The sequence below is a fragment of the Dendrobates tinctorius genome, unplaced genomic scaffold (assembly GCF_039654945.1).
Source record: "Dendrobates tinctorius isolate UK_male_01 unplaced genomic scaffold, ASM3965494v1 ptg000038l, whole genome shotgun sequence".
Classification (NCBI taxonomy): Eukaryota; Metazoa; Chordata; class Amphibia; order Anura; family Dendrobatidae; genus Dendrobates; species Dendrobates tinctorius.
Genome location: NW_027361706.1, coordinates 28068042 through 28093659, shown reverse-complemented (window position 1 = coordinate 28093659; position 25618 = coordinate 28068042). Strand labels below are relative to the sequence as shown.

The window sequence follows — 25618 nt, the reverse complement described above, 5'->3', positions numbered from 1 at the left end:
TATATCTGCCTATCTACTTTCCATATTTAAAACACACTAGGGTCAAAATTATAGGAAGTCATTTGACCTTTTAGTTTATTTTTCAAGTTGGAGAAGATACCGGAGTATCCGGAGGAAACTCGCGCAAACGCGGGTAGAGCAGGATAAACCACGTGAAGATTTTGTGCTTAGTCAAGCCCAGCAGCTCAGTGCTGAAAGGCAACGGTGTTACCTCAGCTATCATGACACCTATATCCTCATCCAGGAGCTATATACTTCTTGGAGAGAATACCGCCTTACATATGGAGTCTAGAGAAATCTACAATGAAAAATTAAATAAAATTGTATAATAAATCAGAGACTAACAGAGGTACAATATTAGCCCTCCATAGCAGCACTTTTCTGTTCAAATCAGACCCTGAAAGGGACTGTCCACTACTAGGACAACCCCTTCTTGATCTGAATGTTTGGCGTCGTTAAAATAAAAACACATCGGCTCACCTCCCTTGCCGGCGCTGTTCCAGCGGTGTTGACACTCGTGGTCCAGAGTCTCCCGTGCGGTTATTATGACTCGTGGGCCCGGCGTCCAATCAGTGCTGGAGTCACTGTCCCCGCCTTCAGACAAATCGAACATCGACAGGAAGTCGGAGAGCCGCGGCAGCTCTCAATTCCTGTTGATGTTCAATACGTGCGAAGGTTAGGACGTTAATTGATCACTCCATTCATTGTCTCTGGGGCAGACATGCAGTCTGTATCTCCATTCAATCGGGGATGAAAGTGCCCCCCTTCTGCTGATCACAGCCATTCTTAATTGTCGGACTCCACCGATTAATAAGTTCTCACCTATCGTGTTGATGGGTGATACATTTTTTTTTTCTTCCGGCAACCCCTTTGAAAAGTTATTTTTGTCTCAGCCTTTGATGGCTAAGGCAGAATATCGGCGTCCAGTTGGCCACCGCCGCAGGTAGGGGCTACTGAAACAACTCATCGCGGCTCTACAATTTGTCTATACTTTTGTAGCATCTTTATTGCCCTTATGTATGCCCTCATCTAAAATGGCGAAATCAGCGTGTGCGCATGCCGGATGCGGCGGTTCCCATGGTGCATCTCTTCTTGGCTACCATTAGTGACGCGGGGAGGTACTGACGTCATGAGGGATTTCCCTCCTCCTCCCGAGTCACGTGAGCGGCTGGAGGCGATTCATTATATGGGCCTGCGAGTCACCGCGCATGTGCCGGTAATGGCGCTGATTATCAAGACACAGCTGGTATATGGATATAAAGACCCTCTTTTAACACACACAGACACAGCCCCCCGAGGAAGCCCACGCGAAATGCGCGTCGGGGCTGCAATAGGACACAGAAATTGACAGCTAATTATGGGTAAGACTTATCTTTCCTCACTGAGACCTTTATCACTATGATTTATATGAAAGCGCTATTGATTTAATGGCTACTTAGCATTTCACTGATAATTCCCCTATTTGCACTTTACATGCACTATGCACTTTTTGGGATTTATTTGCTATTGGGTCCTTTTTCACGCAAACTCCTAGTGGGTTTTGTTTGTTTATGCCCAGGCTGTTACACTCAATTTTTGTGTCCTTCATTCATGAGCTTTTTGAAGTACGCTTTGTTTGAGCCTGTATACTACTATATTGTGTTTTATGTGGATATATATTTTTAATAAAATCATTTTGATATTTTCATACTTTTGGATGTATTACTCCGTTTGTTAAGTATAGGATCCATATTGATTGGAGTGTCCGGTTCTTATTCCTTGTGTCCGTGGAAAAATGCATTTGTGTATTTTTATAACCTTAAGGAGTGCGTTCCCCGTGCCGCTAACTTCTGCTCACCCATGCCCCTGCACCTTATCCCCTGTATGCTAGACTGACGCCAGCAATCAGCGGCACTGGGGGAACGCACTCCTTAAGGATAGATGGTTGCTCATAGCAGAACGCAGCATTCATATTCAGCATCTACTTAAAAGTAAGTGCCCAACTTATCAGTACACGGTGTGTCATTACGATACAATCACTTCTGCTGCTCAACAATCTGTGTATTGGTTTTTAGGTCCTCCTGAGTACTAGCGCAGTGACTCTTTACTTAGCGTTTTTTGTTTACTTGCAGAACATTATAAAAGTTACCGTAATCTTCTCGTAAGAAAATGTCCAACCTTGAAAAATGTACTTGTAAGTTGGAGCTTTGATTTTTTGCCGACAGGTTCATCTCCAAATCTTGTTGTGACATGTCTGACCAGAGACAGCTACACGACGCACGCATTCATACAGCACCTGATGTCGGCATTAACCTTGCTGAAGAGAACGCCATCTCCAGAACCGATTGAGAAAGACTTCTATTCAGAATTTGGGAAAAAGAAGACAGGTAAAAGGATCAACTTTTTGTTTAAAAGATTGCATTTGTCATGCTAACGCTCCTGATGAGAAGATCCTAGATCTGCTCCTGGTCCGGCCACATTTACCCCACAGACTCAATGCAGTAGAAATGTCTTTTTCCACAATTAGAATTTTATGCATGTAGCACTGTTGATTTATTTTAGCATTTTATGCCCATCTGCTTTAGTAAAGAGACTCCCCAGTTTCCAGTTTGTATCTGATACACCATCTTCTTTGGGTGAAAGGATTGCTCTGTCAGAACTACCTAAAAGAGAATGTATCATCAGAACATGACCTATTGTTTAAATCATGTTTTACATTTAATTTTTATTTTTTATAAAACTTTTTGTCATTTATTTATTTTATGTTGCTAATATAAGAAAATCCTTAAAGGATAGTAAAAAAGAAAACAGAGTAGCTAGATAGGGAAAAGGGATGGGAATAGTAAAATAAAGCCAATTACAAAAGTGGTTAGGGTGTTTAGGTAGATATTTAGAAAGGACATTTTAAGTGCCGGACCAACCTTTTAAATCTTGCAGTTCTCACTTTGCGACTAAACCTGATGCAAATCTAAAGACCCCAATACACATTAGGTAAAAGTCGGCCTAACTTGCAGATTGTGACAGTATAGATTTTATATGTAGTGTGTATGGGGGTCGCCAGATGCTCTTCTCCAACAGATAATTTTAGGGGAGAGAAGGATCGGGCATTGGAATTTAAAAAACTGATCCTTGTGTTCAATGCAGAGATAAGCCCGTGGCCGTAGGAGGCTTAAAGTGGTTTTCCCACTAACAAATTAATTTTAAAGTTGATTTTATTCAATAGATCTTGGAATAATAACTTCCACAATTGGATGTGTTTTAAAAAAAAAAAATGTTCCTGTGCTGGGATAATCTTATAAATATGTGCCTGCTTTTGTACTGTGTAATAGCTGTGACTGTAGAGGGATATGGTCTGATCATACCACATCTCCTGGGCAGAGGAGGAAGCAAAAGAGAATATACAGACAGGACAGCACGGGATCACCAGCTGATTCTTTTTGTGAGATAAAGCATTTTCCTGCCTGTTTTAAAAAAAATGTTCTACATCAAAGAGAGAATTATTTGCAATCCTCTGCTGTTCTGTCTGTAGACTTTTTACCTCTACCCCTGCCAAGGAGCTGTGGTATGATCAGACCATGTCTGTTATGAATGAGTCACTGAAGGAGGAAAAAACAAAAATACAAGCTAAGTCCAGAAAACCGGAGAGGTTGGTAGCTATCAGATTGCAGACCCCTGATCCTATTCACCACAACTAACAGTAGCCGTGGGGGGTTCCTACGGTGCCCTAGACCCCTCGTTCACAGCCGGAGAACTAAATAAACCTAAAGAAAGAAAGGGGAAATCTAAACTGCCCCAGAGCAGACCCCAAAGCAATAGACAGCCCCCAACATGTATTGTCGGTGAAAAGCAGATGAAAACACAGACAGAAAGACAGGTTGAGCAAACAATGGGGCCCAGATAACTAAATAGGAAAAGGACAGAAAAGATGCTGGCTGCAATCCGCAAAAAACCCTACCAAAAATGTCCCAACCGTCTGATAGGGAAAAAGGCCCTGAAGTCGCTAGACTTCAAAATCACTATATCAGTACTCAGGTATATTCTTAAAACAGAGCAAAGAGAGAAACTGATCAGAGACAAAAATGGAGCTCAGCCCGTCCCAACAAAGGCAGGCTGAACACAAAACACGAAGCAAACAGACAAAATCTCATGGAAAAATAAGAGAGCAAAAACTTAGCTTTCAGTAGACAGGACTAACTGCTTGCAAGAGCTCAGAGCAGAAAGGATCACCAGCACCCCTGTAGGGCGTCGGCTGCCTTATATCCACTCAGTGATTCCGGGTGTCCAATCAGGCTCCACCTGTTCAGATCAGGTTCTTCTCAACCCAATCAATTTCACTACCTCTCTTCACCAGCAGAGGGAGTTCATCAAACATCGACGGTGAAGGGGAAAATGAACTCGCAACACATGTCCCTGTATGATCAGACACAGCCATCACACAGTATACAGCATGAGCACATTTATAAGATTATGTGAGCACAGGAACATTTTATTTAAACATATACAAGTGTGGAAATTATTATTATTCCAAAACCTATTGATTAAGGCTGTGTGCCCACGTAGCGTTTTTTAAGCTTTTCCGCGGCGTTTTTAAACGCGCGACTCTGCCGCGGAAACGCTTAAAAAAAGCATTCCATGCATTTGTAATAGAAAACGCACATGTGCCAATGGTGCGTTTTTTACCGCTGCGGAATCGCTTAGGCCGGTTTCACACATTTTGTCATCATCAGTCAAAATCCGCCGGTTTGCAAAATATCTCTCTCCTCACCGCCTGATTGCCCGATCTCGCCGCCAGTCACTGCGACAATGCCCGATCTCTCCTCGCCGCCAGTCACTGCGACAATGCCCGATCTCTCCTCGCCGCCAGTCACTGCGACAATGCCCGATCTCTCCTCGCCGCCAGTCACCGTCGACAATGCCCGATCTCTCCTCGCCGCCAGTCACCGCGACAATGCCCGATCTCTCCTCGCCGCCAGTCACCGCGATAATGCCCGATCTCTCCTCGCCGCCAGTCACCGCGAGATTGCCCGATCTCAAAGATGCCCGTGGCGATCGAGGCCCGCACTCGTTTATGCAGGTACTCTTCCAATCCTGCGATATCGCGGCGATACTTTAAAAGGACCGCGGTCACTTTAATTCGCGGCGCTTTCCTCCTTCCACGGATCCGTAGTCCGCTGTCATCCGATCTTCGCTGAACGGCGACGGATCAGTTTTTTCCCCCTTTAGCGGATTTCAGCTGACCGCCGACTACGGATGTGTGAAAGAGACCTGAGCGGTAAAAAACGCAGCATGTTCATTAATTTTGCGGAATCGCGGGCTATTCTGCATACCATCAATTATATGGGCAAAAGCGCATTGGGAAAACTCTTGTCAAAACGCTTGACAATCGCGTCAAAAACGTGTGTCAAAAAGCGCATGCGTTTTCCCTGGCAAGGGCATGCGTTTCTGCTCAGGAAAAAATCGCTTGAAAAACGCTACATGGGCACATAGCCTAAAATGAACTTTGTTAATTGGAAAAACCCCTTTAAACCCCTTTCTGACTTCAGACGTACTATCCCGTCCACGGTACCCGAGCCCGTATGACCGGGGATGGGTAGTACGTCTAATCGATCAGCGGAGCTCCGGGGGGGGGGGGGGGGGCACGCTAATCGCGGCCAGGTGTCAGCTGGTTATCACAGCTGACACCCCGGCACATTAACCCCTGGCACACTGTGATCAAACATGATCGCAGTGTACAGGTGGCATAGGGAGGCATCGGGCAGGGAGGGGTCTCCCTGTGTGCTTTCCTGAGACCCCGGGAGCAGCGCGATGTTGCGCTGCTCCGACGGTCTCCTTCTCTGCAGGCCCAAGGATCCAAGATGGCCGCGGAAGCCTTCAGGGTGCCTGCAGGGAGGCGGCTTCCTCAGTGCCTGCGGAGAGCAGGGCTGAGAAAGCCTGCAGCATTGCCTGTCTGACAGAGTGCTGTGCAAACTGTCAGATCATCGATCTGACACATTACAGTGATGTCCCCCCCAGGACAATAAAATAAAAAAAATAAATGTGCAAAAATAATTGATAAAAAAAATCTAAATAAATTTAAAAAAAAAATTCTCTAATTCATTTTTTGGAAAAAAAACAAAAAAATAAAAGTACACATATTTAGTACCGCCGCGTCCGTAACGACCTGCCCTATAAAACTGACCCGCTATTTAACCCCTTTAGTGAACCCCTTAAAAAATAAAAATAAAAAACAAAAACAATGCTTTATCATATCGCCGAACAAAAAGTGCAATAACGCGCGATCAAAAAGACTGCTATAAATAACCATGGTACCGCTGAAAACGTCATCTTGTCCCGAAAAAACCAAGCCGCCATACAGTGTCATCAGCGGAAAAATAAAAGTTATAGCCCGCAGAATAAAGCGATGCAAAAATAATTAATTTTTTTATAAAATTGTTTTCATTGCACAAAAACGCCAAAACATAAAAAATGACATAAATGAGGGATCACTGTAATCGTACTGACCCGAAGAATAAAGCCGCTTTATCAATTTAACCGCACCCGGAACGGTGTAAACGCCCCCCCCCCCAAAAAAAAAAAAAGAAATTCATGAATTGCTGGTTTTTGTTCATTCTGCATCCCAAATATTGGAATAAAAAGCGATCAAAAAATGTCAAGTGCCCGAAAATGGTACCAATAAAAACGACAACTCGTCCCGCAAAAAATAAGACCTCACATTACTCGGTGGGTCAAAATATGGAAAAATTATAGCTCTCAAAATGTGGTGATGCAAAAACTATTTTTCTCGTTCGCCTTATTGGGGGACACAGAGACCTTGGGTGTATGCTGCTGCCACTAGGAGGCTGACACTATGCACAAAAAAAGATAGCTCCTCCTCCGCAGTGTACACCCCACCGACCGGCAGAGAATTCCTCAGTTTAGCTTAGTGTCAGTAGGAGGTGGACACGGGTCTTTTATTAGACCCATATCTACCTCGTTGTGCGTCGTTCCTTTTCAGGTTCTACGGAGGGATACAGAGTGAAAAGTCACATCTGTACTCCCACATGGAGTCTGCAAGTACGGCGTGTACTGCCACCCCGTATCCTTGCGGTTCTCCGCGGCAGGACCAGCCAGACGGACGCCGACACCAAGACGTGCCAGCGACTCCAGGGGTCCTTGTCGCCAGTCTCCCTCCCACTCGCCTACCAGAGCCTGTCGGTTGGATGAGACGCAAGACTTCTTCAGACAGGTAACGGATCGTGGATAGGTGAGTATTAGGCCCTGCTGCCCATTCCCGACGGTCACCTCTTCAATGGTCACAGGGGTAGGCGCTGCGGTCGCTCGCAGTCGCCACAAGGCTATACGCAGCTCAATGTTGCTGGGCATCCCCCCCCCCCTTCCCTCCCCCCTTTCTGGGTACAGGGAGCAGGGGGTTTTTTCCCATTGGGAGCGACTTGCGACTGCGGCGTCCCACTTTTTCGGACTTCCGCGCCGACCCCCTGCTGACAGGCGGCCGCCGCAACTAATTTAGGCCCCGGCTTCAGTTCGGGCCTACCGCTGCGTCGCGGCCACGCCCCCCGCCCCTTTCTTCTAAGCGGGCTTCTCTCCCGCTCTTCCCAGGCCCTCCCACCGCCTGTCCTTCACCTGCCCAGCCTGCTATTGGCTAGAGGGCGGTGAATTTTAACCCTGCGAGGTGCTCCGCCCTCCCTCCTCTCCTAAGGCGCGCTTTTTCTCAGGACGGCGCCATTTTCCCAGCCTGTTAGCCGGGCACCAGCTCCTCACTGGACAGCATCTTCTCCAGCTGGTTTTTTTCAGGAGGTCTGTCAGCCGGATTTCGCTCTGACCTGCATCCACTGACAGGTCGCAGAGCATCGCTTCTGGGGACACCGGACCGTGAGTAGCTCTGCACTGCAGACTGACCCTTCTCCGCCCTCTGTCCCCCAACCTTCCGGCATTACCTCAGCTTTTCACTATGTCTAAGTCTGATCGTACCCGCTCTACCGCCCCCCCCCTGCACTTTAGTCAAGTACTTTGCATGTTCTTCGTGCAATCGCAAACTTCCCTCAGGCCAGTCCACTCCCCTCTGCCTGGATTGTAGCAATCCAATTCAGCCTGACGCCGTCCAGGAGCCATCTGCGGCCCCAGGTGAGAGTGAGCCCCCCATGCCTGGCTGGGCCTCCTCGCTTTCTCAATCAGTGGCAGACCTCACCAGGGTGTCTCAGTCCCTGGTGGCCGTTCTTGATAAGTTGCCCCTGGACTCTTCAGCAGGGCCAAGCAGGTCCCAAATTGTTCCATCTGAATCAGCCAGCGGTAGTCGCAAAAGACCCAGGCAAGATTCCCAGCCGGAATCCTCTCCTAGTCCCATCTCACCGCATAGCCCTTCTCACCAGTCTCCCTCTCGGGCCTCCTCTCCCGAGTCAGGGGAAGCGCTTTCGGACAGGTCATCTGAGGGGATTTTAGAGCTGGATTCAGACCAGGATGCAAGCATGAAGGTCACAGTGCAGGACCTCATTGCTGCGATCCATCATACCTTCGATATTGCTGACTCCCCTGCGAAATCCTCAGATCAGGAGGTTTCGTTCAGACGGGCAGAAACTCCCTCCAGGGTTTTTCCTTTCCATTCCCAGTTTGGGAAAATTTTTACCAAGGAAAGAGAGGATCCGACCAGACGCTTTCAAAGAGGAAAACGTCTCGGCATACTCTACCCATTTGCTAAGGAGCTCACGGACAACTGGTCGGCCTCTCCCTCAGTCGATCCGCCCGTGTCCAGGCTATCCAATAACACGGTTCTCCCGCTTTCAGGCGTGGCGTCCCTAAAGGATTCTAATGACAGGATTATAGAATCCCTGGCGAAGTCTGCCTTTGAAGCGGCTTCAGCGGCGGTGTGTCCAATCTTTGCTTCATCCTGGACAGCAAAGACCATAGCCACGTGGGCAGACTACCTTCGGCAGGGCATCTTAGATAAGGCGCAACCGGAGCATTTGGCCAATCTCGCCAATCAGATCTCCCAGGCTGGGGACTATCTTCTCTCCGCTTCCTTGGATGCTGCATCCTGTGCAGTTCAGGCGTCAAGCAACGTTATTGCAATTCGACGTACACTTTGGCTAAAGGCATGGCAAGCGGACTTGTCTTCTAAAAAGTCCCTCACTAACCTGCCTTTTCAGGGGGTGCACCTCTTTGGGTCCCAATTGGACCAGATTATTAAGGACGCCACCGGAGGCACGAGTTCACTTCTCCCTCAGTCCAAGCCTCGCCGACCCCCACTAAGGCGTCAGTTTCGACCCTTTCGGACTTTCCGCCGTTTCAATACGGCGGACAACTCCTCCAGCCAACAGAGACCGCAGGCTCGCCAGGAGAGAAGGAAAGTTTCCTTCAGACCCACTCCTTCCTGGCGACCCCACTCCTCCCAGGGCAGACCGTCCAGATCTAGATCTGGACGGTCTACTTCAGCATGACTATCATCGGGCACGCGAAGGGCCTTTCCAATTGGGAGGTCGACTTCTTTCCTTCAGGGACGTTTGGCTGGCCGCCGTGGAGGACGCCTGGGTCAGGGAGGTCGTATCCTCAGGATACAAGATAGAGTTCGTCTCTCTCCCACGGGATCGTTTCTTCGAATCCCGGCCTCCAAAGGATCCAGCCTTGATCCCGGGGTTCTCTACAGCTATCGCCGCTCTCCTCAGTTCCGGGGTGATTGTGCCCGTTCCCGAATCGGAGCGCTTCACGGGGTTCTACTCGAACCTGTTTGTAGTGCCGAAAAAAAACGGCGCAGTTCGACCCATCTTGGATCTCAAGCTGCTCAACAAGAGGGTCCGCCTTCGCCACTTCCGCATGGAGTCGCTTCGCTCGGTCATCGCCTCCATGGAGGAGCAGGAATTCATGTGCTCAATAGACATCCAAGATGCCTATTTACATGTTCCAATTTTCTCCGGACATCAGAAGTTCCTGCGCTTTGCGATTGGACAGCACCACTACCAGTTTGTCGCACTGCCCTTCGGTCTTGCCACCGCTCCCAGAGTCTTCACGAAGATCATGGCTGCGTTGATGGCTTTGTTGAGAGTCAGAGGCCTCGTTCTTTTCCCGTACCTAGACGATATTCTGATCAAGGCTCCCTCATTCCAACAGGCTCACCAAAGTTTGTCAATCGTCCTGGACACTCTTTCCAATTTCGGGTGGATCGTCAACAGGAAAAAGTCCTGTCTGGTTCCTACCCAACGCCTGGTCTTTCTAGGTCTTCTGTTCGACACTCGTCGGTCAAGGGTCTTTCTCCCACAAGAAAAGATTCTCTCTCTGCAGCAGGAAGTACGATCGCTGCAGACCTCGCGATTCCCATCCCTCCGTACAGCCATGAGGGTCCTGGGAAAGATGGTCGCGGCAATAGAGGCAGTTCCCTTTGCCCAATTTCACGCCAGGCCTCTCCAGCAGGCCATTCTGTCGAAATGGAACAGGTCGCCTCGGTCCCTGGATCGCCCTGTCCATCTTTCTTACCGGATCAAGCGGTCTCTCAACTGGTGGTTGTCGTCACCTCTCATTCTATCGGGTCGATCCTTCCTTCCCATTCACTGGCAGATAGTAACCACAGATGCCAGTCTCCTCGGTTGGGGTGCTGTGTTCCGCAACCACACTGTTCAGGGTCGATGGTCGGATCGAGAATCAGCGCTACCGATCAACGTTCTGGAGATTCGAGCGATCCATCTTGCTCTGGTCCACTGGGAAAGGCTCCTCAAGGGACTGCCGGTACGGATTCAGACAGACAACGCCACAGCGGTGGCATATGTCAACCGCCAAGGGGGAACACGGAGTGTTTCAGCCCTGGCGGAGGTGTCCAAGATTCTTCGTTGGGCGGAGATTTCCGTGCCGACAATCTCCGCGGTTCACATTCCCGGCGTAGACAACTGGGCCGCCGATTTTCTCAGCCGCGAGGGTCTCGCGGCGGGAGAATGGTCCCTACATCCGGAAGTGTTTCATCTGCTCTGCCTTCGGTGGGGAACCCCGGATGTAGACCTCATGGCGTCTCGCCTCAACAGGAAAGTCCCACAATTCGTGTCCAGGTCTCGGGACCCTCTGGCAGTGGGCGCCGACGCCCTGGCCGTTCCTTGGTCCCAGTTCGAACTTCCCTACCTGTTCCCTCCTCTGCCTCTTCTTCCCAAGCTGTTGAAGAAGATCAAGGCAGAAGGACTCCCGGTCATTCTCATCGCCCCGAATTGGCCCAGAAGGTCTTGGTTCGCGGACATTGTCAACCTTCTCGCGGACGCCCCCTGGAGGCTTCCAGACAGAACAGATCTGCTGTCTCAGGGTCCGATTTGCCACCCCAATTCTCGGCCGCTCAATTTAACGGCGTGGCTGTTGAGACCGAGGTTCTGAAACGAGCAGGATTTTCCGACCACGTAATTCAGACCATGATCCGAGCCAGAAAGCCATCATCTTCCAAGATTTACTACCGTACTTGGAAGGCCTATTTCACTTGGTGTGAGACCAATGACGTCACGCCCATGTCCTTTTCGCTCCCTTCAGTCCTAGCGTTTCTTCAGGCAGGATTGGATGCGGGGCTTGCCCTCAGTTCGCTGAAGGGTCAAGTTTCGGCGCTGTCCATTCTGTTTCAGAAAACGTTGGCTTCCCGTCCTCAGGTTAAGACCTTTCTTAAGGGCGTGGCTCACACGGTCCCGCCGTACCGGGCGCCCGTGGATCCATGGGATCTTAATCTGGTTCTTGAGGTTCTGCAAGGTCCGCCCTTTGAACCCCTCAGGGATATTTCCCTTTCTCTCCTTTCTTGGAAGGTAGCCTTTCTGGTGGCCATCACCTCCGTCCGGCGCGTGTCGGAATTGGCAGCTCTTTCGTGCCGCTCTCCCTTTCTGGTTCTCCACCAGGATAAGGTAGTTCTGCGGCCTCCGCCCTCGTTCCTTCCGAAGGTGGTGTCCTCGTTTCACCTCAAAGAGGATATCGTGCTCCCGTCCTTTTGTCCGAATCCAACTCATCCCCGAGAGCGGTCCTTGAACAAGCTGGACCTGGTTAGGGCGGTAAGAGTCTATCTGTCTAGGACGACTTCCTTGCGAAAGACAGAGTCTCTTTTCATTATCCCTGATGGAGCGTGGAAAGGTCACCCGGCGTCAAAAGCCACCATTGCTCGCTGGATCAGATCGGCTATCCTGGAAGCCTACCGTGTTAAGCGTCGCGGAGCCCCTCCGGGTATCAGGGCCCACTCTACTCGAGCAGTGGGTGCCTCCTGGGCGGTGCGCCACAGAGCTTCCGCACTGCAGCTTTGCAAAGCTGCAACATGGTCATCGGTTCACACGTTTGTGAAATTCTGCAGAGTCCACACCTACGCTTCGGCGGACGCCAGCCTAGGTAGACGGATTCTGCAGGCCGCGGTGGTGAGTCCGCTGGCCTGATGGAAGTTTGTTTCCCACCCCAGGGACTGCTTTGGGACGTCCCAAGGTCTCTGTGTCCCCCAATAAGGCGAAAGAGAAAACAGGATTTTTGGGTTGCTTACCGTAAAATCTGTTTCTCGGAGCCTTCATTGGGGGACACAGCACCCTCCCATGTTTTACAGCTCCTGTTCTTACTTTGGTTGAATGTTTACAGTTGAGTTGTCTATGTTGTCAACCTATTCTGTTCCTTCTCCTACTGCTTTCTCACTAACTGAGGAATTCTCTGCCGGTCGGTGGGGTGTACACTGCGGAGGAGGAGCTATCTTTTTTTGTGCATAGTGTCAGCCTCCTAGTGGCAGCAGCATACACCCAAGGTCTCTGTGTCCCCCAATGAAGGCTCCGAGAAACAGATTTTACGGTAAGCAACCCAAAAATCCTGTTTTACAATAGAAAGCGTCTTTTAGCGTATGACAGCTGCCAAACATAAAAACCGCCATAAATAGTAAATCAAACCCCCCGTTATCACCCCCTTAGTTAGGGAAAAATAATACAATTAAAAAAATGTATTTATTTCCATTTTCCCATTAGGGTTAGGGGTGTGTTGGGGTTAGGGTTGGAGTTAGAATTGGGGGTTTCCACTGTTTGGGCACATCAGGGACTCTCCAAATGCAACATGGCATCTGATCTCAATTCCAGCCAATTCTGCGTTGAAAAAGTCAAACGGTGCTCCTTCCCTTCCAAGCTCTGCCATGCGCCCAAACAGTGGTTTACCCCCACATATGGGGTATCGGCCTACTCAGGACAAATTGCACAACAACTTTTGGGGTCCAATTTCTCCTGTTACCCTTGGGAAAATAAAAAATGGGGGCAAAAATATCATTTTTGTGGAAAAAAATGATTATTTTTATGGCTTTACGTTATAAACTTCTGTGAAGCACTTGGGGGTTCAAAGTGCTCACCACACATCTAGATAAGTTCCTTGGGGGGTCTAGTTTCCAAAATGGGGTCACTTTGGGGTTCCACAGTTTAGGCACATCAAGGGCTTCGCAAACGCGACATGGCATCCGATCTCAATTCCAGTCAAAAAAGTCAAATGGCGCTGCTTCCCTTCCGAGCTCTGCCATGCGCCCAAATAGTGGTTTACCCCCCACATATGGGGTATTAGCGTACTCAGGCCAAATTGCACAATAACTTTTGGAGTCCTGTTACCCTTGGGAATATAAAAATTGGGGGTGAAAAGATCATTTTTGTGGAAAAAATATGATTTTTTAATTGTATGGCTGTATGTTATATACTTCTGTGAAGCCCTTGGGGGTTCAAAGTTCTCACCACATATCTAGATAAGTTCCTTGGGGGGTCTAGTTTCCAAAATGGGGTCACTTGTGGGGGAGTTTCCACTGTTTAGGCACATCAGGGGCTCTGCAAACGTGACATGGTGTCCGATCTGAATTCCAGCCAATTTTGCAGTGAAAAAGTCAAACGGCGCTCCTTCCCTTCTGAGCTCTGCCATGCACCGAAACAGTGGTTCCCCCCCCCCCCCCCCCACATATCAGGTATCGGCACACTCAGGACAAATTGCACAATAACTTTTGGGGTCCATTTTCTCCTGTTATCCTTGGTAGAATAAAAAAAATTGGACCTGAATTAATTTTTTTGTGAAAAAGTTAAATGTTCATTTTTTTATTTATTTTTTTGAACATTCAAAAAATTCCTGTGAAGCCCCTGAAGGGTTAATAAACTTCTTGAATGTGGTTTTGAGCACCTTGAGGGGTGCAGTTTTTAGAATGGTGTCACTTTTGGGTATTTTCTATCATATAGACCCCTCAAAGTGACTTCAAATGTGATGTGGTCCCTAAAAATAAAATGGTGTTGTAAAAATGAGAAATCGCTGGTCAACTTTTAACCCTTATAACTTCCTAAAAATAAAATTGTGGTTCCAAAATTGTGCTGATGTAAAGTAAACAGGTGGGAAATGTTACTTAAGTTTTTTGTGTGCCGTATCTCTGTGATTTAAGGGCATAAAAATTCAAAGTTGGAAAATTGCGAAATTTTCAACATTTTCGCCAAATTTGTTTTTTCACACATAAACACAAGTTATAGGAATTAAATTTTACCACTATCATGAAGTACAATATGTCACGAGAAAACAATGTCAGAATCACCGGGATCCATGGAAGCGTTCCAGAGTTATTACCTCATAAAGGGACAGTGGTCAGAATTATAAAAATTGGCCCGGTCATTAACGTGCAAACCACCCTTGGGGGTAAAGGGGTTAATTTGCTACTATAGGAAACAGCCATTAACTTCTCCAGTTTACAGGCTCCCATGTGACTGCTGTCAATGTTCAGAGATGCAATGTACAGAAGCTCTGTCAAGATGTCTGCTTCCACATTCGTGTCCAGAAAATGGAATAAAATGTCCACAGAAAATAAGGACTGGTTATATATGTTAAAGAAAGAAAAAAAAAAAAATGTGGATGCTCCATTGAGCCCAGCGTACATTTAGGTGGAGGGGGTGAAGTATTGCTGTTGACTCTCTTGGGTATATCTAGCAGTTGGTGCCACAAAAGGCAACTTATGCTTAGTTATGTAATGGAGATAATATAAATGTCGCTGCAGGGAAATTTTACGTTAGTAGTTTCCTTTCTGCTCCTACTTGATGAGTTATGGTATGTCCCTTTACAAGGAAGGCAGAGTAAAACAACCATTGACATTATAACACAGGAAGGATTGAAAAAAAACAGGAAAACTAAAGAATGTGGACCATTCATGGCAATCAGAAGAAAGCCGCTTAAGTATGGCCACTCACAGAGGGAACCGATGTCTTTATTATAGACAGCATTCACTTTCCGTTATTAAAGGTACTGCTGCTGCTTTTGAGAAAAAAATAACTCATTTAGAAATTGATGGCAGCAACACATCTCAAAAAAGTTTAGACAGGGTCAGCAGAAGGCTGAAAAAGTAAGTGTTACTAATGTAAAACAACTGGAGGGTCGATTTTTCAACAAGTCACATGACCATGTATAAAAAGAGCATGTTAGAGAGGCAGAGTCTCTCAGAAGCAAAGATGGTCGGAGGTCACCAATCTGTGATAAATGCATCTAAAAATATTAGCAAACATATCTGTCCAAATCACCTTGAACTAGCAAGGTCACACTAATATTATGGCATGTATGCGCAGATGTCCCCATTTAGGATGTACAAAGCATACAAACGGTCTTGTAGCTATTGTGTAAATGAAATACAATAGCTAAATATCTACTGTGAGTTTCATGAGATATTCCTGCAGGGTACAATAGGGTACTATGTATGGGAGAGACCCCAAGAATCTATTTTCCATATATAAATTGACTTTTTTCTGCTATAGACAGTGGTAACTGGGCAGCATCTTTTTATGTCATAAGGCACCATGTACTTCATCATGGATTTTATTCTTCATTATACTAATAAAGAATTGTTTTGACTTTTTATTGAAGTCACTTCTTGACTCTGGACTATTATCTGGTGCCGGTGATTTGTTATATCCAAAAATAGATATATTGCAGTCACACACCCAAATCCACCTGCAGGGCGACCCAGATATTCTCCGTAGAGTCCGGCGTGCCTGGCATCAGTTCTGTTTCCCTGACGCTTGTTTTCCTGACACTACACAATCATATCCTGTTAGTGCCTGCTTTATACAAGTGCAAAGATCAAGTTCATTCTGAAACCTGCCCCTAGAATGACTGAATATCGAACACTACGCATCTCTATATATGTCACGCATCTCATGTATAATCTCATGAGTGCATGCTAGTGATCAGCGAGCGTGCTGGGATAAGGTGCTATCTGAGCATGCTCGGGTGCTAACCGAGTGTCTTCGACGTGCTCGAAAAACATGTTCAAGTCCCCGCGGCTGCATGTCTCGCAGCCGCGGGGACTTGAACATATTTTCAAAATGGGACCCTCATTTATAAGGGAGTCATGCAAACTCCCTTGAGGGCTGCCAAAAAGCAGTTAGGTGTCCTTTCCTGATTCTTTGATTCTGCAATAATGTAAAGAAACTTTTCTGGTGTGAATGTATCAAGAGTTAGTATCCTAAAAGCTGCTTTTTTCCCTATAATATCATCTAGTCTGTGCCAGTCATTTCCCAGACATGATTTGCTTATTATTCCTTGCCTCGTGCATGTATTCATGGGTGAAACCTATCTATTTTCTGTCCACAGGATGTGTTTAAAACGAGGATTATCCATAGTCTTCCTGGGCTACATTGGTAGTGAGCCGTGTGGATGACGTTATGTCATACATATATGTGCCAAGGATGTGAACATGATCTGCAGGTACCGTGCACGTGTCCTGTATAGAGGATTAATAGAGAAGGTCACGTGTACGATACCTGCCAATCGTGGATGTGGTCTTGAGCCTCACACTTCTGCATTGAGAGTGGGGCCAATGGCGTTACCATCCACTTTCACGATTGGCACGTGTCCTGTTCTAATCGGCAGATGCAGGTATTGAAACAGGACACGTGCACAATTACTGTAAGTCATGGATGCTGATCGTATCGCCATTGGCCCCACTTTCAATGCAGAAGTGAGCGGCACTGGAAATCTTCTGTTTAACTGGTGGGGACACCTGCTTTATCAGTCTCATAGAAGTGAATAGAGCTATGGTTGAGCATCTGTTCCATTAAAACATGACATTGGGACCCCTGTTCCTGCAATTGATGGTGGTCCGAGCTCTCGGACTTCCAGGGTTCATACGTTGGTTGCCCCTGTAGCTATTTGATAAATGTATTGCGTTGAACAACCCTTTAAAGCCAATATGGCAGGTCCCCCAAGCTTCCCTAACTGCCTTCATAACAATTTTGATAACTAATCCTTCCTCTTAGTCAAGTCCTCGATGGCCTAGACCAGGGGTCTCAAACACGCGAACCGCGGGCCGCATGCGGCCCCTGAGGCAGTCATCTGCGGCCCGCGGTGCACCACGTCTCACCCCCCTGAGGCAGGTAGAAGGGGGAAGGAACGCAGCCATCCAGGAGTGCGGCGAAGGCTTTGTGTTTTGTGTGCATAGGACCTGTGATGAGGTCACAGGAGGGGGATGAGTCAGGGGTCACATGATCAGGGGCCTCAGTGTATGCAGAACGCTGCTGTCTTTGTCTGTGCTGGTTGTCATGGGGCTGGCTGGGTAAGTTTCTGTGTGGGGTCAGGAGGTGTTTACAGGGTGGATGTAGCGGAGCCACGTGTGTGCGAGGTGTACGGAGCGGGGCCACGTGTGTGCGAGGTGTATTGAGCGGAGCCGCGTGTGTGCAAGGTGTACGGAGCGGAGCCGCGTGTGTGCGAGGTGTGCGGAGCAGAGATGTGTGTGTATTTTGGCATGAGGTGGGCCCCATTTGAAAGTTTGCACCAGGGCCCATAACTCTGTAGCTACGCCACTGCTCACACTAGAAGAGAGGAGGAGTGCGCCACTCCGTAGTGGCTGTGGCCCTGCGTGATGACATCCATTTGGCGCTGTAATGACATCACGCCAGCGCACAGAGAGCGGAGGTGTGACTTCCCCCCCATTGCTGGTTTTTGCAGGTGACTGTGGCTGTGCGTGTACAGCGAGATGATAGCGCCGGCTCACACGCAGAGCCGACACTATCATCCGCTGAGGTAAGCTGTACATCGCAGCTGACAACCTATTTGAACGGCCATGATCGGTATTAGCACCGATCGCGGCCGTTTAACCCCTTAGATACCGCTATTAATTGTCACTGTATTACGTTTGAAAGGAATGCGGCCCGCCAGCTTAAATTTTTTTTTTTATGTGCGGTCCATTTACTCTGCCAAGTTTGAGACCCCTGGCCTAGACAGTAGCTTCTACGTGTGCTGAAGCAGCTTTTTTTTTCCATCCTTAGCATATCTATTTAGATGCTGGAATAACGCACCCAGTGGTTGAGTGACATCCTCCTCTCTGGCCACATCATCTCTGCTGCGCAGTGAGGAGGTCGTCAACGGGGGCTGTGCGGGTGGGGAGAAGATACATTTTCTCATTGAATACTATATCTGTGCTCATTTCACACTGAACTTTTTGTCCGTTTATCAATATTCAAGTTGTAAGTGAAAAAAATGTATATAATTTTTTTCTCTATTTTCAGGAAAAATGGAAAATTATGAACTGATTCATTCCAGCAGAGTAAAGTTCATCTATCCCAATGAAGAGGAGATCGGGGACCTGACCTACATTGTGACCGAGCAGAACGACACTTCTGGCGTGTTACCCTCTCTGAATATTTTACTATATGTTCTGGCATTTCACGTGAATTCTGCAGACGGACCCAATTGTGAAGCTTTGCTGCAGCCAAGGACCCTCATCCTTACAAGCTCAGACCTCTTTCTGTTCAATGAAGATTACATTAGTTATCCACTCCCAGATTTTGTCAAAGAGCCCCCAAAGAAAGATAAGTATCAGTTAATGGATGGGAGGCGCATAAGAGATTTAGACCGAGTTTTAATGGGTTATCAAACTTACCCCCAGACCCTAACATTTGTCTTTGATGACTCCAGTAACCAGGACCTGATGCATAGCTTATCAATGGATCATTTCGGAGAACCTCTAAGCTCATCTGATGATCATAAATCATGTGTCGGAGATAAAGAAGTCCAGTGGTATATCTTCATACCCAGTGCTGACTGCCGCGAAAAGCTGATCTCACTACTCGCACGCCAGTGGGAGATACTCTGTGGTCGGGAGTTACCTTTGGAGTTGACGGGATAAGGTTTATTACCAAAAAATGAAGCCCAATATATGGTGTTAATGCTGCTTTTCCGTGCACATTTGTATTGTCCTTTACAGCATCTGTAGCAGCTGTATGAGCAAATACGAGAACTAATTCCAACTTATGCATAAGCGCCCTGTTTTACAGGGTGGTTCAAATGTGACAGCGGGACAGGAATAAATGATCAGGAACATTATTGCTCAAGATTTCCCAACAAGCTGAGAAAAAATCTCACGACGAATCCATTTTTTTTCATAGAATGTTATAAGGCTGTGTTCACATGGATTTTTTTTTATTTTTTTTTGTAGTTTTCAAGCAAAATCCACATAAAAAAAAAATCCATGCCCACTTTAGTTTTGAGACATTTTTTTGTAGATTTTTCACAACTTCAGTTTTGGTGTAAATTTTACAAGAAGTCCGTATGCAAAAAAGTCACTTTTTTAGTTTTTTATTTTCCTTTTCACATTTTAAAAAAGCCTGTTGCATAAACAGCAATGTTGTTTTTCCACTAAAACAAAGGAGTATTGGAAGCAACATAGCGAAATCCAATAAAACCAGGAGTATTTGAAGCAAAATCCCCTAAAACAAGGAACATTGGAAGCAAAATCCCCTTAAACAAGGAACATTGGAAGCAAAATCCACTAAAACAAGGAACATTGGAAGCAAAATCCACTAAAACAAGGAGCATTGAAAGCAAAATCCACTAAAACAAGGAGCATTGGAAGCAAAAGCCACTACAACAAGGAACATTGGAAGCAAAATCCCCTAAAACAAGGAACATTGGAAGCAAAATCCACTAAAACGAGGAGCATTGGAAGCAAAATCCACTAAAACAAGGAACATTGGAAGCAAAATCAACTAAAATAAGGAACATTGGGAGTTAAATTCACTCCAAAAATCACTTAGAAATACATTTTAAAAAAAAGCTCTGTGAACACATGCTAAGAATATTGAAGTCAATGGCTAGTTAGACGGTCTTTCTTTTTGATCCTAGACAGATGACGTGGTGATAAGTTTAATACAATAGTCCATGTTTTACTTCTGTTTTGCATCATATGCTAATTAGATGCAAAGTGTCGGCTGTTTTAATGTTTCTGTAAATTCTCCATTTTTGCTCTGAATTGGACTGAGTGGTGTTCGGGGTCTTACTGCTTCCTTTCTAAATGCAGCCTATTAGCCATGCTAGGGGAGCAGATGGGATATTGCATGATGAAGACCACTATAGCCGTCACTCAAGGGGCAAAGGTGGTAAAAGGCTTACAGACAAAAACCACGTCCACGGTCAAGGACCGCCTAGCGGACTCGTGGCATCCGATCAGTTTATGGCACACAGCATATTCGCACTCTGTTTTCTTATTTCTGCTACTAATATCACTGGTGGTATTGGTCATATATACTTATTTCCACATCCGCTTTCTATCAATTTTCACATTTGTTGCGTAAAAAGTGCTCACAGATTCCCTTTAGAGGGAGTCTGTCACTCCCAAGCAGCGGTATATATGGGACTTAGCCCCTGTGAAATCACATCAGTAAAAAACAAGTTAGTTGTGTAGTTTGCCCCACTAAAATGTATTTTACTAGTGTGATTTTTGTAGGGGCTAAGTCCCCTACATAGAGGTGTCATTTGCAGTTTTGGGGGTGACTTACTCCCTTTATAGCAGCTCAGCTTGACCATGTAATTGAGGCTGAGATACTGAGCTAGGACCTCTCACACAGAGACTGATGGAAAGCTGGAGACGGACTCGCAGGCAATCTGTAAGCATTTATAGGGATCATGTTAGGACAGACATGACATGGAAGCTGAGTCTGGCCTATAAGTGTCCCTATGCCACTTTTGCAGCCTCCACGATAGCTTATCATTGGCCTGGCAGGCACCTTCCTTACATGCTGACTTTTTATGTCTTCACCACTTCTTTACCCTTTTTAGTAAATACACATGCTAATGAAGGATATTTTTTTTTTGTATGTATTGTATTATATTGTATGTAACCTGTACTACATGTTGCACAAAACCGCCATCTGGAGCCACTCCGCACTTTGTATATATCACTCCTGTAATGTGTATACTAGAACACTTGTACGTAACGTCCATTCTCCGCTGTGAATTATCCAAGCCGAGCTTCTCGCTGTCAGTACATTGAATCTAACGGGACTAATAATAGTCTTATATCTGTATAAACTATGTGTTACATTGATTATTATTATTATTTTTTGTTCTGATGGTGAAGTAAAAGGTTTTTGAGCTGTGGCTGCCATTGCAAGACTAATGTATAGAACAAATATTTTGCTAATTTCCAAAATGATGTGCCTCGTCTCTTTGTAGCTTTCGCATTGTTCATGTCCACAGAATAGATTTAGAGCAGTTGTAAAGCCCGTCTTGTTCACAAGGCTCGTAGTATGCGATGTCACACTTATTTATTCCACTGCTGCCCTTTTTAACTAGCTCCCACAGACTAAGGAAAATTGTGCACTACATTTGAAGAAAATGATTTGCAAGACTCTGGTTCCGCAGCCACGTCAGTAGTCCACGCCGAAGGATCTGAACCCTGCAAACCTCCTCCAGCTTGTGCTTCTTCCGATCAGTATGCTGTCATGACCTCACGGGTGCGTCGTCCTGTAATGTGATAACTTTTGTGGGATCTGCTAATCCAAAGAGGGGAAGCCACAGGTAGGAGGAGGATTAAAGGGCTCTGCTCCTACGTACATGGATAATATGTTCAAGTCCCTGCGGCTGCATGATTTGCTCAACACATGTGGGAATTGCCTGTTTGTTACGCAATCCCTGCATGTGTTGAAACTGTCTAATAGCCGCAAAACATGCAGGGACTTGAACATATTATCCATGCGCTCCAAAGATGCTTGGATAACCCCCCGAGCATGCTTAGATAACACCTTATCCGAGCATGTTCGCTCCTCACTAGTCCACACACATTAAATTCATGTTGTGATCAGCCAACTAATTCAAACTAAGTTCAGGTGCTCAGTGCTTCACAGCAGGGCCAATCATTTCCCATCTGCTTGGTTTCCATCTATCTCCACCCTTCTCTGGTCCTATGAAGCCATAGCTGTCAAAGAAGATGGAGGGTGGAGATTAAGGGAAAACAAGCAGGTGTCAGGGTGATTTTAAATGATTGACCCCCTACCATGAAGCACCGATCGGCGGCATTTAGTTTGAACTGTCATCCTGTTGACATGGTCCCTTTTAAAGGGAACCTGTCAGGTCATATAACACAATAACTTGCAGACTTACAGTTAATCTGTAGGTTAATAGCATTAGGAAGGTGCCAGGCTGCCTTACTGAAAGTGTGGCACTCAGGAGAAAATAAACTTTATTTCTTCCGGAAGCTGCCAGCTTTCAGTCAGAGGCATGTCAATACGGCTGCATACACTGTTCACAGCACTGACATCCGGCTCTGTACTGATTCACTGCATATCCGGCTGTCAATCAGTGCTGGGGCGTGCTTACAGCCGCCACTCAGTGCTGTGAACAGTGACTTACAGCTTCAGCAAAGTGATCAGTGACTGAAAGCAGGCAGCTCTCAGGAGGAATGAAGTTCTTTTTCTTTAGAGTGCCACACTTTTGTGGTGGCCGGGCACCATCTTAACGTTATTAACCTGTAGATTGACCCTATATCTGCAGGATAATAGCATTATTCGACCAGATAGGTTACTTTTAACAAGATTCAGACATTTTTAGATTTCAACGTACCCCGTCCTTTATTCCGCTTGGACATAAGTGCCATATAGTGGCTAATACTCCTGTGGTTAACCTGGCATGTATAGCTGCTCCAGCTGTCCATCTGTATGGGCAGGCTGTTCTCCTGTGTATAACCTGGCATGTATAGCTGCTCCAGCTGTCCATCTGTATGGGCAGGCCGTTCTCCTGTGTATAACCTGGCATGTATAGCTGCTCCAGCTGTCCCATCTGTATGGGCTGGCCATTCTCCTGTGTATAACCTGGCATGTATAGCTGTTCCAGCTGTCCATCTGTATGGGCAGGCCGTTCTCCTGTGTATAACTTGGCATTTTTAGCTGCTCCAGCTGTCCATCTGTATGGGCAGGCCGTTCTCCTGTGTATAACGCTAACTTACTTGAACTCTATTTTCTTATTCAGTGCAGTAAAAATTGTATAGATACAGTATGTCACATTTTTTTTTAAAACACTTCTTGGCTACTTGAAGCCATTGTGTTCAATGTGTCAGCATGCGGTGTGCCCCCTCTAGCACCAGAAGAATTTAGTAAAGATACAATAAGAAAATAATCTGCACAGATTGTAGGACCTAAATCTGATATAATATCAAATAATAAGATAAATGGCTGCACATTTTCTTTCAATACAGTATTTTCTAAGAGAATAGGTATTTATGTATACAATATACCCTAAATGTGTAATGAGTGAAAGCAACGACCAATTCAGCTGTTGGATCTTAATTGTTCCTGGATATTTAGTTTCTTTCTGCACAGAAGTGTAATAAGAAAATGACATGGATTTTCTGCTTTGTGGTTATTGTTCTTCACCTGAAGTTATTATATATTATATTATATTATGGTATATTATATTCATTATCCATTTATTTTGTAATTGAATTTACTGTAGAAGTAACATAAAATTATATATTCACCTTGCAAAAATATTTTAAGAATTAAAGTGGTTGTCCAGTTGGGATAAAAAAAAATCACATTTTCATAATTTAGTTTAAAATGGTAATTTATGCAACTTACTAATGTAATCACTTGTAGGTCGTTCCAGGGTCAGCATATCCTCAGTGCTGGGTGCAAAGGAGGCTGGCTTATTAGATTATTTTAATAACTCAGCTAGCATCCTTCTCTTCATGGCTGATGTAAAGCCAGGTAAGAAGGCTGGGTTTGGTAATGAAATTATCCATTAAGCCAGCCCCCTTCACACGTAGAACTGGATATGTGCTGAGACCGGAAACTGAGAATAGAGGAATTGAAGGAATATCTGAAGATCAGGGCGTTCCTGATGTAGGGGCTGAGAACCCGATCTAGGTGTTGGCACTTGTTGGGCTGCTTGCTGTTATTTGGATACAATCCCTGCTTTTTGTGCTGCAGTGCTCAGAATGCTGAGCTCTATAACCTCATAACCTCGCCCACACCACAGATTGGCAGCTTTCTGTGCACACTGTACATTGACAGAAAGCTGCCAATGAGTGGCGGGGGCGGGGCTGGACTAGGAGGAACAAGACTTAGTCTTATAGTAATAATCTCCTGCTGATAAAACACTGATTATAGTGAAGGCAGCAACATGCAGCCTAGTAATTGATGCATTGCTCGAATTATGCTCTCAGCCCCCACATCATGCAAATACCTGGTGCCAGATTCCGAGTTGGTAAGTTATCTCTTCATAGGCTATGTAATACTTTAATGATTGCTGAAGGCCTCGCCCTAGGAGCGCCACCGATCCTGAGAACAACTAAAGTGATATCTACCTTTTAGCACAGTGTATATTAATAAATATGAACCATTAATTTCTGAATGAATCTTTGAAGACTATTGTTACTTTGATCTCAACGTCTAATTTCAAAATAAATCTTTTTGATGTATCTCCGTGGATTCTGCCTTATTACATCAGCAGCTTTTATACATGATTAATGCTTTCCTTCCCTCTACTATCACAGAACCAAGGGTCTGTAAAACCATGTACACTACATTTTGCAGGCGGCTCTTCTATGGTCTTACACATAGATTTCTATATATGAAAGACCCAACCGTCCCGAAGTAAGGATACATGTCTCCCTGCCAATATAATTGGAAGTACAATATTTGGATAAGTTGGTCATGATCATCAGTGACACTAACACCGCAGGTACGTAGTGTAAGGTGTCAATAAGCAGTGATGGCGGTGCTTCAATTGTGTTTTTTTTTTTTCTTTATTTGTAGGGAACTGTTGAGTGTCTATAGGTGCAAGAGAAAAAAGGTGAATGGGCGCCACAAAAAAATGATACATATACAGGGGTCCTGCAAGCAATGTGGCAAAATACTAATGTAGAATCTACCACTTTCCAAATTATTATGCAAATTATACTTAAGTGTCATAAAGATGTAATTTTTTCATTTTCCAATTAAACTCATGGATGATATTGTGTCTCGGGGCTCTTAGGATCACTGCAATCAGTCTCAAACACCTATGATAATTAGTTTGCCAGGTGAATCCAATAAAAGGAAAGTGATCAAGCAATATGGGAAGGAAAAAGGATCTCTGTGCTGCCGAAAAGCGAGAAATAATGCAATGCCTTAGACAAGGTGCAAAAACTTAAAGGGGATATCTGGGACTTTAAAAAAATATGTGCCTAAGCACTAAATAGGCATGTAGTTGCTAACTGAGATAACTACCTGTTTATTGTACCTGGCGCTGGTCATTGACCGTTCCTGCCAGAAATTCAGCTGCTGTTTACAGAGCAGCGGTTTCTCTTCCTGTTGACAGGGTGGGACTAATGGCATCATGCTGATTGACAGCTGGCTTTCACCAATTAGACAGCGGGGAGCCGGCAGTCAATCAGCATGACACCAGTATTCCTGCCCTGTCAACAGGAAAAGGA

At 45.8% G+C, this 25618-nt stretch overlaps 1 protein-coding gene across 4 annotated transcripts in view; it reads left to right on the top strand.

Moving 5' to 3' along the window:
• Positions 1–24622, top strand: part of NISCH (nischarin) — a 110275-nt gene extending 85653 nt beyond the window's left edge. For all 4 annotated transcript variants that reach the window (XM_073574323.1, XM_073574322.1, XM_073574324.1 and 1 more), the window contains 2 exons: positions 2205–2366; positions 18438–24622. In XM_073574323.1, coding sequence (XP_073430424.1) covers positions 2205–2366; positions 18438–19057 — 782 coding nt within the window. In that variant the 3' untranslated portion in view covers positions 19058–24622. The remainder of the gene's footprint in view (positions 1–2204; positions 2367–18437) is intronic.
• The last annotated feature ends 996 nt before the right edge of the window (positions 24623–25618 follow it).